General features: G+C 38.7%; 1 protein-coding gene across 1 annotated transcript in view; it reads left to right on the top strand.

Moving 5' to 3' along the window:
• Nucleotides 1-12,965, top strand: part of arid3c (AT rich interactive domain 3C (BRIGHT-like)) — a 138,933-nt gene that overhangs the window by 115,184 nt on the left and 10,784 nt on the right. The window contains exons 4-5 of the mRNA XM_042421997.1: nucleotides 4,379-4,562; nucleotides 7,083-7,327. Of these exons, the coding sequence (XP_042277931.1) occupies nucleotides 4,379-4,562; nucleotides 7,083-7,327 (429 nt within the window). The remainder of the gene's footprint in view (nucleotides 1-4,378; nucleotides 4,563-7,082; nucleotides 7,328-12,965) is intronic.

Genomic DNA, 12,965 nt, shown 5'->3' with positions numbered 1-12,965 from the left:
TTTTGTTCCCCACCTAATTGCTTAAGAATACTATGTGGCAGAAGAAAAGGCAACTTGAGAGTTACCTTAAAAAATGACTCAGTCTTCGATCGCTATGACACTAAATATTCCCCCTTACTTTCCTGCTGCCTCCGGCTTTAACCTTTAAGTTGACTTCCCTTATTTTTATGCCTTTCCCTGTTTTGTAGCCGTCTTCACACAGCTAGCACAGGAAAAGTTGCTTTATAGGTTCTGCAACTGCAGGGACATGTGTTCATTTTCTGTCATTTTTGTCAGCATTTATTTAAGCGACTTATCTCCATCCAGAGGAAACCGTGCTGGGCAGACACTAATTAAGTAGTGGATTATACATAGAGCTGGGTCAGTACTTTTTGGGTACTCACTAAAATGTGTCTGGTACACTAAGGATCAAAAACTGTCAAGTATTGGAAGGTGACATCAAATGTCAGGTTAGATTCAAGATCTTCTCTTATTCTTCGATCAAAGACTTCTTGATGTGAATCACAAGATGAACAGTTTTACACTGTAATTTCCTTTATGGCTGCTTGTGTTTAGACAACATTTAATATGAACTTTCGATTCTTTTGTTCAATAAAAAAATATTTCATAGAAAAATATTTCCCAAAGTAAGATATGGCAAAAAAATGTATTGCAGCACTTGCACAATGCTGACTATCTTCAAAATGTGTTAACAATTGTTTTGTTGGTGGATAAAATATAGTATAACTAGCATAAATGTCTTAGAATAAAATTTTCTGTACACTGCATTCCTACTGCTGGTGTCTATCAGTAACACTTAATCTTTAGAAGCACTGTGAGAATAATACTTTATTTTTCTTTCTTATAGGCTTGTTAAAGATTAAGTCTAGCATTGTTATACCTTTTTCTTACATTAAACAAATCCCATGAAAAGACCCAAACCAGCAATATGTTAGTCCATCTCTTAATACTTTCTAACTTCCCTGCTCTCTCTGTGACACTGCCCGTTGGTTCTTACTGAAGATCCAAATCTTAAAAAAAACAACTCACAAATATATAGTTTTAAAAAAGGTCAAGTAATTTCCTTAAATTATTTAATTCATAATCAGTGAGTTTTAAAATAATTGGCCACTCACTGTGTATTTTTGCAAAACAGCAGGGATGTCATTATAAGCTACGAGTATTTGGGGGTCTTAGGGTTTTGCTTTTTTTAATGCAGTGTTCTTTCTTGCTTTATTTATGAATAGTTAGCCTAATAATCATATCAGCAATAGTATGTGAAAATAGTAGGTAGAAATTTAAGCAAGAAATCATATTGAAAAGGTGCATGAAATGATGAACTAATTTATCAATGTATGCCTGAATTTGTTCAGACACAAAGTGCAAAGCATTGAGACACAGCTGTTTTGATGTTTTGGTGTATGCCAAAAAAAAACGAAATATTGAATTGAATAATTAAATGAATGGATGATACACGGAGCTTGGACATTTAGCTGAGATTTTTTGCAAAAAAGACCCACATTGTAATAAACCAGAATTATTCTTTAAAGTCTAACTGGAATCTACATAGATTCCAGTTAGACTTTAAAGCTGGTCACTGTAACAAACAGCTGGTCACTGTAACAAACGATGTTTTAACAAACGTCACTCAAACAGGAGGAAATGGTGCATTTGTTGGGGACTACTTTCAACAGCGGATGAATCCACATTTGATTTAGTGAGTATTTCTTGCAGCAGGATGATGTGTGTGTGATTTAGTCAGACTAAACTACAATGTGTGTGTTCATGGTGTGAAGGAACATGTCACCCAATGCAACAGGGTAACTCACTGATGTGTCTAATCATTTTTGGACGACAAGAGAAATAAGATATACTGTATCAGACTTTGATGTACACACAAGTTGATAGTAGGTCAGTTCATGTAGGTTTTCTTATGGGATCTGTCGACAAATAAATGAATATAGAATTCACCAGACTTACAAGACTTTAAAGGTTTTGGGCCACTTAAATTCTGTTTGGATGCCTGAAACGGAGGGTTCATATCCCGCTGATGTTTGACAAGCTGTGAGTTACATCCTCCTCCTCCTCATCTTCATTTAGGGAGTTGAACATAAGTAGATAAACAGTTGTTTCCCCTGCGACGCTGCATTAATCGTTCATTTCATGGGTTAAAAGAGCAAAGTCAATGAGGAGGAGAAATTCTCATCCCAATATTGACTCGGAGGTGCAAAGTGAACGCATCAGCGATGAAGCCAAGCATAAAGATGATTACCACACTACTAGAGCCCCTGATTCTCTGCATTGTTCCAATTACAAACTGCTCTTCTCTTAGCAGCTGAGGTATTAACTGAAGACAACTATTAGACTCGGAGCAAAGTGGATTTCTTCCAACTTGTCCACCATAGCTCATTGTCATAATGATACATGGCCTGATGAGATAGTTTGTGCTGACAAAAGAGCTCCATCCTCACTCTTTTATTCCTTATATCTCTTTCAGAGAATCAGAGGGACAAATACATCACCCTTGGTATTGAAAGCACATAAATCTTGTTTTAAGAGGCTTGTCTTGCCTCAGATTCTGTCAGACAAAGGCTGAGGCTTTTATTTATTGCCTCAATCCTTGTTTGGTTGGCTATTGTGTCATAATAACAGTTTTATAGATCAGCATGGATTCACATTATAATCAGTTGTAATAAAGATAAAGCTGGAGGGGGAGGGTCTCACTGTAGAAGTCATTTTAAATTTCCACATCTATGATCATACATTACATATACTATGAAAACTACAAATGTTCGTTCCATACTATATGGAAAGTGACAGCCCTAATTTTATCAACAATAATACAAATATCTGTTTTAATCACATGGCAAAGAAAGTGCTTCATGCTTACAGTTCGACTCAGTTTGAAGTTCAGGGTAAAGGATCTGGTTAAAATTTGGTTAAATATAAAGATAAACAGTGTTAGTTTAATGTTTTCCTTCATCATATGCACAACACAGGGTGCACAGTGAAATGTAAAGTGACACACATCACAATACTGTGCCAAGGACATCATAAATCCCGTACAACATAAAAGACAACAAAAACAGGATGTGCCAACACCCTGCAAAGTAAAGGTATAAAAAAAAGGTTTAAACAATATGCCAAGGAGGATGTGCTAATCAGCAGTCTTTCCTTACCAAAGCTATGTTATCTTACATGTTCTGTGCTGACAATTGGTCTCAAACAATGTGCAAAAGAAGTTAAAATAAATACTGTACACAAAGAATATGTACATCAAGTGTGCAGTGAAGGGTGTAGGGGAGATGGTGTGTGGGTTCCCAAGAGTTCACAGTTCAGATGGTTTGGGGGAAGAAGCTTTCCTGTGTCTTTGTGGTGCTGATCAGTGCTGTTGCCTGTGAAAGCTCATTTATTACCTGCTGAAGTCATTTTTTGTCTAAATCAAGCCACTCCTGCACTTTCTCCTCCAAAGAGCAATGTTCAGGAGCTACAGCTCCAGACTTACTGCTGGCATTGTCTTTTGAGGAGAGAGGACCATCAATCTTTTGTTTTAATAGTGTCTCATTCGTTCACATGCCAGCACCGCAAAATGAAGCCGTAATTACTGACCTTAATTGATGTGGTTTTACCACCTCAGACGATACTTCAGAGCTGTCCTCCCCCCTCACTGTATAGGCCCCACTGCTGTTGTTTGCACTATATTTCTGCAGCTATTGATCGCTATTATGGTAAATCCGATGGGCACAATGGAACTCTATCAGCGAAATGCAGGTTAATTATCTCAGGGTCAACCACTTTGGAATCTTCACAAAGAGCTGGCTGTTCTCTCTTTATTGCCGAACATTAAATTGCAAATACAAATTATTATCTGAGCCCCTTTATTTTGCTAATAAGGGTCCAGGATAGCAGTCATTAAATAGAAGATGACCTCCCATTTTCCACAGACTGTATTTGTAAAGTTTTAAACAAGTCAAGACTAATTTATCTGGGGTTTTTTCATATGAATTGCTTTTTTTTTTAATTTCATGCCTGATATGTTCATTTTATTAGGAGCAGCTTCTCAGTTTGTCATCTTACATTATTAAATAAGATGAAAGTGTTTTGTCACTGCATATTTTCACATATACAAAGTTCAGTCCAAGAGATATTTATTAAAGATATTTATTTCATCATGTCATAGAAATAATACATTTCTTATAAATATAGCAGTTTCCAGTGGATGTACGGATAAGACATTAGCAAGTTTTTTTTTAAAGTTATATTTCCTGCTGTTAAGAGAGCTGTCAGACATTTGACTGGCTCGAGATAAATTGGCTATATAAGAAGGTGCAGAAGCCTATTGATGGGAGGAACCAAAGTTAATGGAATTGATTGTGGATATTGTGTTTGCTTTCTGCAGGGACTCCAGTGAATCGGATTCCTATCATGGCCAAGCAGGTGTTGGATCTCTACATGCTCTACAAGCTCGTCACTGAAAAAGGCGGCTTAGTGGAAGTCATCAATAAGAAAATATGGCGTGAGATCACCAAAGGCCTTAACCTCCCTACCTCCATTACCAGTGCTGCTTTCACTCTCCGAACACAGTGAGTAGGAGCAGAGATGATAAACCCAGATGACTGAAAACCTGCACTCACTCGGGCCAGCCACCAATGTTCCGTGTGTCCAAGATGGATGACATACTGTACTTGTTGTTTATATTGTAAGCAGTCAGTGATTTTTAGGCCAGGTGTCTGTGATTAAACATGACCATCTCTTTTCTTTAAATGCCTATCAAAAGCTTAATGTTTGACTACAACTGTCCAGACAGGTGAAAAGCAGAGTCATCTGTATTTCCTGCAGCTGAGGTATATGTGTGGTCTTAAGCTGCCAGTCCCTGCTGTGATTCATGCTAATTATAGTATTCTAGATGGCTCTGCGTTTAAGCTGTAGTCCCAGTGTTGTTCGACTGCAGTTTGTTTGCACATGATGCAGCAATCTCCCGTCTGAACAGAGTGGTGGAAAACATTATTATTAATTATTATTCAATGAGAGATTTCTGTCAGCAGGTGATATTTTTTGATCTAGTATTTCCTAAAGGTCAACTTTTCTGGAACTAAGGAAAGCAGACTTGCTTAAGCTGAATGACAATGATTTTTTTGTCAATATCCACATGGTTTTTATGTGTATGTGGATTTCAAATTCTTGAAAACACATGGCAATTATTAAAGGAATGTAATGTAAAAATGTAAAAAGCAGATATTAGCATTCCAGCTAATGAAACAGCTAGCTGCCTCCATCAACCAGTACACATTTCGCAACAAAACACCCCCGTAATGACAAGTCGCCCTCTCCTGAGCATACACAGCTAAAACAACATTATTTCCTCAACAAAAGAGCAGAAAGCGAGCACCAGAGAGATAGCAGAACATAGTTTACCCCCTTTTGTTTTCCCTGTTGGTAGTCCAAAGGCCATAATAAGCAAACATTTCACAACAAAACCGCATCGCGTTGCTCCCCGACAACAGCTCGTTGCTGCCCGGACACAGCTCACTGAGCCTAACGGTGTTTAGTTAACACAGTTGGTAAAAATAAAACTTGGCGGTTTGTGAGTCGGGATTAACTCATATTTGTGTGAGTTGGTTGGTGTGGATTGGCTCTCACCGGTCAGCTGCCACAGTGCAGCAGGAGCCTGTGCGTGTGTTTGTTTGAGTGTGAGCGAGCAAGTGCTCGTACATACAACGGGGGGAGGGGCTGACTGACTGGGAGTGAGAGATGCTTTACGGTGCAAGACATAAAGTTAGAGATCTTTTATGTAATTATGAAAGGTGTACGCGAGAAAAAAGACATCACCTGTAATAGTATCACGCTGCGAGCACGCAAGCGCGAATACCAAGATGTTGACTGCAGCTCATTTAATGGCCACAGATGTCACTAATGAGAAGGAATTTCTGATTCCTACATCCAGAACCTTTAATTCAAAATCAGTTATATGAGTAGTTGTCAGTGGGCTATACTGTCATGAGTCACAGTGTAGACGCACAGGTGGTGGTGGGAGTTCACAGCACAGGCTCCTCTGACTGTTAGCAGATCACTGGCAGTGGCCAGCAGCGGAGCACCAGCAGCTCAGCTGTCACAGGCTGGACCAGGAGGAATATATTATCAATAAGTGTGTTCTGGTCTCAAACGGCCTGACCAATCAGCTCTGCTCCTTTCTCTCCCTTTCAAAATAATACACTCCCTGCCATAGTGTATAAGCTTTTCTGCAATGAAAAAGATTATCCAGACTGGCTTCCATCAAGAGGAAACTGACATTCTCATCCAGGAGGGGTACATAGCCACAATATATACGTTAATATACGACACTTATATATTTACATATCCTTACATATATGACAATTATTAATATATGACACCTCAGATATGAACATATGATAATCAAAGCAGTTTTGTCGATTTTTGGGTGAATTCAGGTTTCAAGAGAATGTCCAGCCACCTTGTCCTCTATGTAATACATAGACTGGATGGTGATAATACACAGCAATACTGTATATCCAAGACACTTCCACCTCTGAACACCTCTGAAAAGTCAACAGACTCACTATTAAACCAAGAACACTTCTGACTATCTGTGGACATTTGTAACAGCATCAAACTTTAGAAGACTTTAGCAAGCATCATTGACTGTTGACAGACTCATTATTTGCTGTGTTGTTCAGACCACTGGTAAATGAAAGTGCCCCTACACTACATTTATATTTATAGGGTTATTAATTAGTCAAACGACTAATTAAAAAATGACTGTTTTAATGCCATAACCAATTGTATGTACAAACATTGCAGTCATCAAATATGATGTCAGAAGTGACTTGCTCCAGAGTCTTTTTGTTTAAAAGGAGACATGGCATGCAGCTGTCACTCTGCTAGAAGCCCTCGCTGTGGTTTTAATTCAAGTGGAAATTAAACCATTGAAATGATTTAATAGTAAAAATATGCAGTCTGATTTTATTTCATTATGTGACTTTTTCAATCCTCCTCCCATCTGGCGGAGATTGATTGATTGACTAATGGATGATCAATGTGTCAAAAAGCCAAGTAAATCATTGAATTCTTTTTATTCCCTGCAGGTATATGAAGTACCTCTACCCGTATGAATGTGAAAAGCGGGGACTAAGCTCCCCTGGTGAGCTTCAGGCAGCTATTGACAGCAACCGGCGGGAAGGCCGTCGGCAGAGCTACGGCTCTGCCATCTTCAACTACTCTCCTGTGGGCACCCCCACCCTCCTGTCTTCACCAAAGATACAGATGTCCCACCTACCTATGCCCACTCATAACAGTGGCCATATCTCCCAGGTGCCTGTGATCAAGAAAGGTAAGATAAGACCATACAAGAAACAAGGATAATATAAGACAAAACAATATAAGACACAAGACTTGAAGACATGAAAATAAAACAATAAATATAAAACAAGACAAAGTCTGAAATATTATTTTAAATTGCAGCGAGAACCAGGCTTTTATTTGTACAGAGCTGAGTCATGTGATACTCACTACTCTCACTTTCTCTTTTTAACACAAATATTGTTTTCCTTCCCAATTAGCAGCAGCTGGATTTGCAAAATCACAACATCACAAGATCACGCAAGAATCCATCTTGTCAGGTTTCAAGTTATGTGCTATGAAGATCTTGTGAATTCAGGTGCCTCACTAAGTAAGACGGTGGTGATAGACAGGTTGTTCACCCAATCACCTGCCAAGTCATTTTTGAAGGTGCCTGCCCTTTTCCAAATGGTTTCCAAGGATGAGTTCTCTGATGGTTCTGTGCAGGGTCCAAAATTAACACTCACCATTCGCCAAATGCAGGTAAATTTAGTCTTTGGGATTAAATTATGGAGACCACCTGCCACTCTGGCCAGTGGAAAAAATGAATTTCCTACATGCACTGGAGAAAGCTGCTAGTTCACTGTGTTTGTTTGTGGGGGTAGATAACTGGTTCACACTCCAGCATAGTAGATGGCGGTGATGCACCTTAAAGCTGGTTGCTGCCCGCCATTAAATGGAAAAAAAGAAGAGGATAGTATTGCACACCCAGCGGCAGACCGAGGAGACAGCCATCAACCAGGGTGAGTCTGAAACGGCGGCAGGAGCAGGACAGCTGATTGGGCTTGTCAGGTGTACATCTTTCAAGCGTTATCCTCTGCCCCCTTTTTAGAAGTGGCGAATTTACAACTCACAGCAACTTAATGCGATATAGTCTCTGGTTTTTGTTTGACATCTAGTGGTGGAAAAAATGTAGTTGCACATTTCCGATTTGTCGTTAGCATAGTTATTACGCATTAGCTCGGAGGGCTAACTTGGCTTGTTAACTACATTACGTGAATGTTGCTGTTACTCTGAACGAACCCCGTTCAAAAATCTGGCAGCTCAAGAAAGTGTTGCTTTTGCCACACATATAATGAACAAGCAGTAAATAATTTAAAGTATTTTGCTAATCATGATACTTCTAGTAAACTTGGCATTCAATTGAGACGCAAATTAGTTCTTAATTAAATTATCACTGAAACTCATGCCAATGGATTTTCTGATTGTTTGTGCTGCTGTAGTCTTTATATTAATGTGATGGCATTTAATTCCAACTTGGGCACATTTACATACTGAAGTGCATCTTTGCACACTACTATAATATTGATTGACAATCATATATGAGACCAAGATAACATGATAAATAGTATTAATAGCAAATTGCAATAGTAAAAAGCAATTTATTATTTTGGTTGGTAAAAAATCAGTAAATAAAAAATATATTTTTTCATTTACCAGCCACCATGGCTGGAGAGCCAAAAAGTTAATTTTGGACCCTGGTTCTGTGTAACAAACCATCTTGCACGTCAGGTTACCGATGTTTCACATTAACACCCCTCCTTTCCTGTTTGCCAATTTTTTAATGCTGACATTTATTTTAGAATTTACAATATATGACAAGATAAGACAAGCTCTGATAAGATCAGAGACAAATACATATATACATATATATATCAAAACTTGAGCAAATAAAACCAAAACTATGGCTAAATACCATTAGAGGGAAGTAAAAAAAAACCCTCAACAAACATTGTTTGTGAAGTTTGAATTACAGTTGTACCTTTTTGGCAAATAGAAATCTGGTGAACAAGTGTGGAGTTTGTCTGATGAAACATCAGAAACAAACAAACTGTTGGAGGAAAATTTAAGTTAATTTTAGTCATGATGCAGTCATCAGGCCAGATCCCGAAAAAAACATTCTTTTTCTGTCCCTCTGAAGTATGATTCATTCCTCCGTCGTGAATAGTGTGTCAAAGAAGAGATTGCACATGATATATTACACAGATTACAACATCTTTTTGAGAAATTGTTGCATGATTACCTGGCCACTTAAGGAGAAGTCAGTGTGTTTTTATGTCAGAAATTGATTTCACAATAGCTGCCCCATTTCCATCCAGTCATACTCATGTAACTTGTGGGCAGTATGGTCATTCTCCCCAAAGAGGAAACATCTTGCAGGACTTCCTTATATCAGCACTAGCAATTTCTGAGTCACACTAATGCACCACAAAGAGCACTAGAGCTCTTTGATTATGGGTCCTCAAGGAAAAAAAGCAGCTCACTGATCTGTGTAGCAGCTTCTTTTTACATCAGCCATGTCTAAAGCACATGCAAAGCTACTGTAGCTAAAATATTAGTGTTGTTTTATAAGGATAAAGCATTCGTTTATTTTCATTAGCAGCTTCAATAACTTAAATGTGATTTGTACCTTTACCTGCCTGTGCCTTGGAGGGACACAAATATTATATAGATATATATGTATATACATATATATACACACGCACACACACACACACACACACAAACATACAGTACTGTGCAAAAGTTTTAGGCACTAAAAGTAAAGTGAGAATGCTTACAAAAATGTTGCTATAAATTGTTTTAATTTATCAATTAACTTCTTACAAAGTTGAGTAAACAGCAGAAACATAAATGAAATCAATATTTGCTGTGAGCAGCTTTGCCTTTAAAACAGCAGCAGTTCTCCTCGGTTCACTTTAACACAGTTTTTCATGGTAATTTGCAGGTAGGTTGTTGTATCCTGGAGAAAGAATGTTCTTCTGTGGATTTATTATTTAGGCCATCTCAGATGCTTCTACATGTAATCCCAGATTGACTCCATGATGTTGAGATCAGGGCTCTGTGGGGGCCAAACCATACCATCTGTTGCAGGCCTCAAAAAATAGTTCTTTATGACTCTAGTGCTGTATATATGTATGTATGTATATATGTATATATGTATGTATATATGTATATATGTATGTCTATATATATGTGTATATATATACACACACACACACACACACATATATATATATGTGTGTGTGTGTGTGTGTGTGTGTATATATATGTGTGTGTGTGTGTATATATATATATATATACATACACACATATATATATAGTGTAATTAGAAAGTATTCAGACCCTCTCACTTTTTTCACATTTTGTTATGTTGCAGCCTTATGCTAAAATCGTTTAAATTCATTTTCCCCTCATCAATCGACATTCAGTACCCCATAATGATAAAGTGAAAACATTTAAGAATTTTTTACAAATTTATTAAAAAGGAAAAACTGAAATATCACAGTGACATAAGTATTCAGATCCTTTGTTATGACACTTGAAATTAAGCCCAGGTGCCTCCCATTTCTCTTGAACATCTTTGAGATGTTTGTGCACCTTGATTGGAGTCAGGATTGTGTTGAGGCACAGATGTGAGGAAGGCTACAAAAAAAATCTGCTGCACTGACGGTTCCCAAGAGCACAGCAGCCCCCATAATTCTTAAATGGAAGAAGTTTAGAACAACCAGGACTCTTCCTAGAGCTGGCCACCCAACCAAACTGAGCAATCAGGGGAGAAGGGCCGTGGTAAGAGAAGTGACCCTCTGGCTGAGCTCCAGAGATCCTGTGTGGATATGGGAGAAACTTCCAGAAGGACAACCATCACTGCAACACTCCACCCATCTGGGCTTTATGGCAGAGTAGCCAGATGGAAGCCTCTCCTCAGTGACAGACACAGGAAAGCCTGCTTGGAGTTTGCAAAAAAGCACCTAAAGGACTCTCAGACTGTGAAAAACAAGATTCTCTGGTCTGATGAAACCAAGACTGAATTGTTTGGCCTCAATTCTAAGCATCAAGTCTGGAGGAAACCAGGCAGCACTCATCATCTGCCCAATACCATCCCAACAGTGAAGCATGGTGGTGACAGCATCATGCTGCGGGGGTGTTTTCGAAATCCAAATCCAAGTGCGCAAAGCTTGTCGCATCATACCCAAGAAAACTCTAGGCTGCCAAAGATGCTTCAACTTAGTACTGAGTAAAGGGTCTGAATACTTATGTGAAAGATAAAGGGTAAAAGATACTGTTGCATCAGTAAATAGCTCTAGAGAATAAACACAAATCTTAAGATAATGGAGGTTTTGAAAAACAATTAATGGTGACAGAGCTGGTACTTATCAAATTTGAAGTGAAAGGTAAAAATACACTGTTTTTAAACTAAAATTCAAAGCTATTTTTCACACTTCCTTAGACTTGAAAATATTAAAATACTAAAAAGATCTCAGGAGGTCTCAGGTTGGTTAAAAGTAGCCTGTCAGGGTCCTCAAGACAGAGCCAAGGACACACCTTCTGATATGACTTGGAATGTCTGTACAATATATCATTGTTCATGATTAATACTGTAGAAATATATACAGTGTATGTACTGTATATATGTATATGATTCGGAATAGGCCAATTCAATAACTCAGTAGTTGCAGCTGCTGCTTTCATGTTCTTTCAAGTTTTTCTCTAAACACATTTGATAAGATGTTACACCACATTTTTGTTGTAAATCTCAGTGGTGAAAATGACAAGAATAAAGCTGACATTCATCTTGTTTTCAGTATTCCATATCTATCATCACCTTCTTGAATGTAAACTGGTGAGCTAAAAGAAATAAATTACTACAGGTCCATCAAATCCTTTACACAAAAATCCCTCCCTGTCACACACTCTCTCTCTCTCTCTCTCTCTCTCTCTCTCTCTCTCTCTCACACACACACACACACACACACACACACGCACACACACACACACACATTCAAGCGATAATAAGTTAAAAATTAAGGACCACTGAACCATTTTCCTCAAGTGAACATAAAACTTGTCTGATCCCCCACAGACCCCTGAAAGAGTTCAGATTACCAATCAGGGTGTAGAAAGTGTGCTCCACTCTTAGATGAGCTACAGCCAAACCCTTCAGACTCTGCACCACATCAGTCCAGCCCTGCCCTAACATCTGATTCTTCCTGGTCCTTCAGATTGCTAATTTAGCAGTTGCAAACAAAAAATTTATCAGAACAAAGTAAATGTTTTTCTTACTGTGTATTTAGGCCAAAAAACAAACAAAGGGACAGAAAATTTCTCCCTGAAAGTTTCCACCCATTCCTGCAGTATGCTAAATAAGCCCACTAATCGGGGACAAAGGACCAATAAATGTTCTAAAGTTTCCCTTTGTACACAGAAAGGACATCCCTCCCCAGTGCTTGGATCAAGGTGAGCTCTGTGCCTGTTTGTGGCTATTGCTCCATGTATAATCCTCCACTGGAGTCAGCCATCCATTTCTCAACAGGAGGCTTATACAGGAACCTCCACCTGACTTTAGGGGTACAGTCTGAAGCCAAAACCTCATTCCACCTTGACTCCCTGACTTCAACCAGAGAGTGAATGTTCAGCACCTTCACTCAGCTGCAATAAAGCTGCTTCTTCCCACAAGAGCTGAAGCTACAGAGCACTGGTGTTTTCGGGGAAAGAAGCAGTCCACTCTCCTCTCATCACTCCTCCACAGGTCAGCTAGAGAACAATTTATAGCAAACACTCTCAGTGGCACAGACAGGGACTGCCAGACTTTCTCCACAATCCTCCTCAGCACTCTGGAGGACCTGATG

The sequence above is a fragment of the Thunnus maccoyii genome, chromosome 9 (genome assembly GCF_910596095.1).
Source record: "Thunnus maccoyii chromosome 9, fThuMac1.1, whole genome shotgun sequence".
Lineage (NCBI taxonomy): Eukaryota > Metazoa > Chordata > Actinopteri > Scombriformes > Scombridae > Thunnus > Thunnus maccoyii.
Note: the sequence above shows the minus strand (reverse complement) of the source record. Positions and strands in the feature narration are given on the sequence as shown.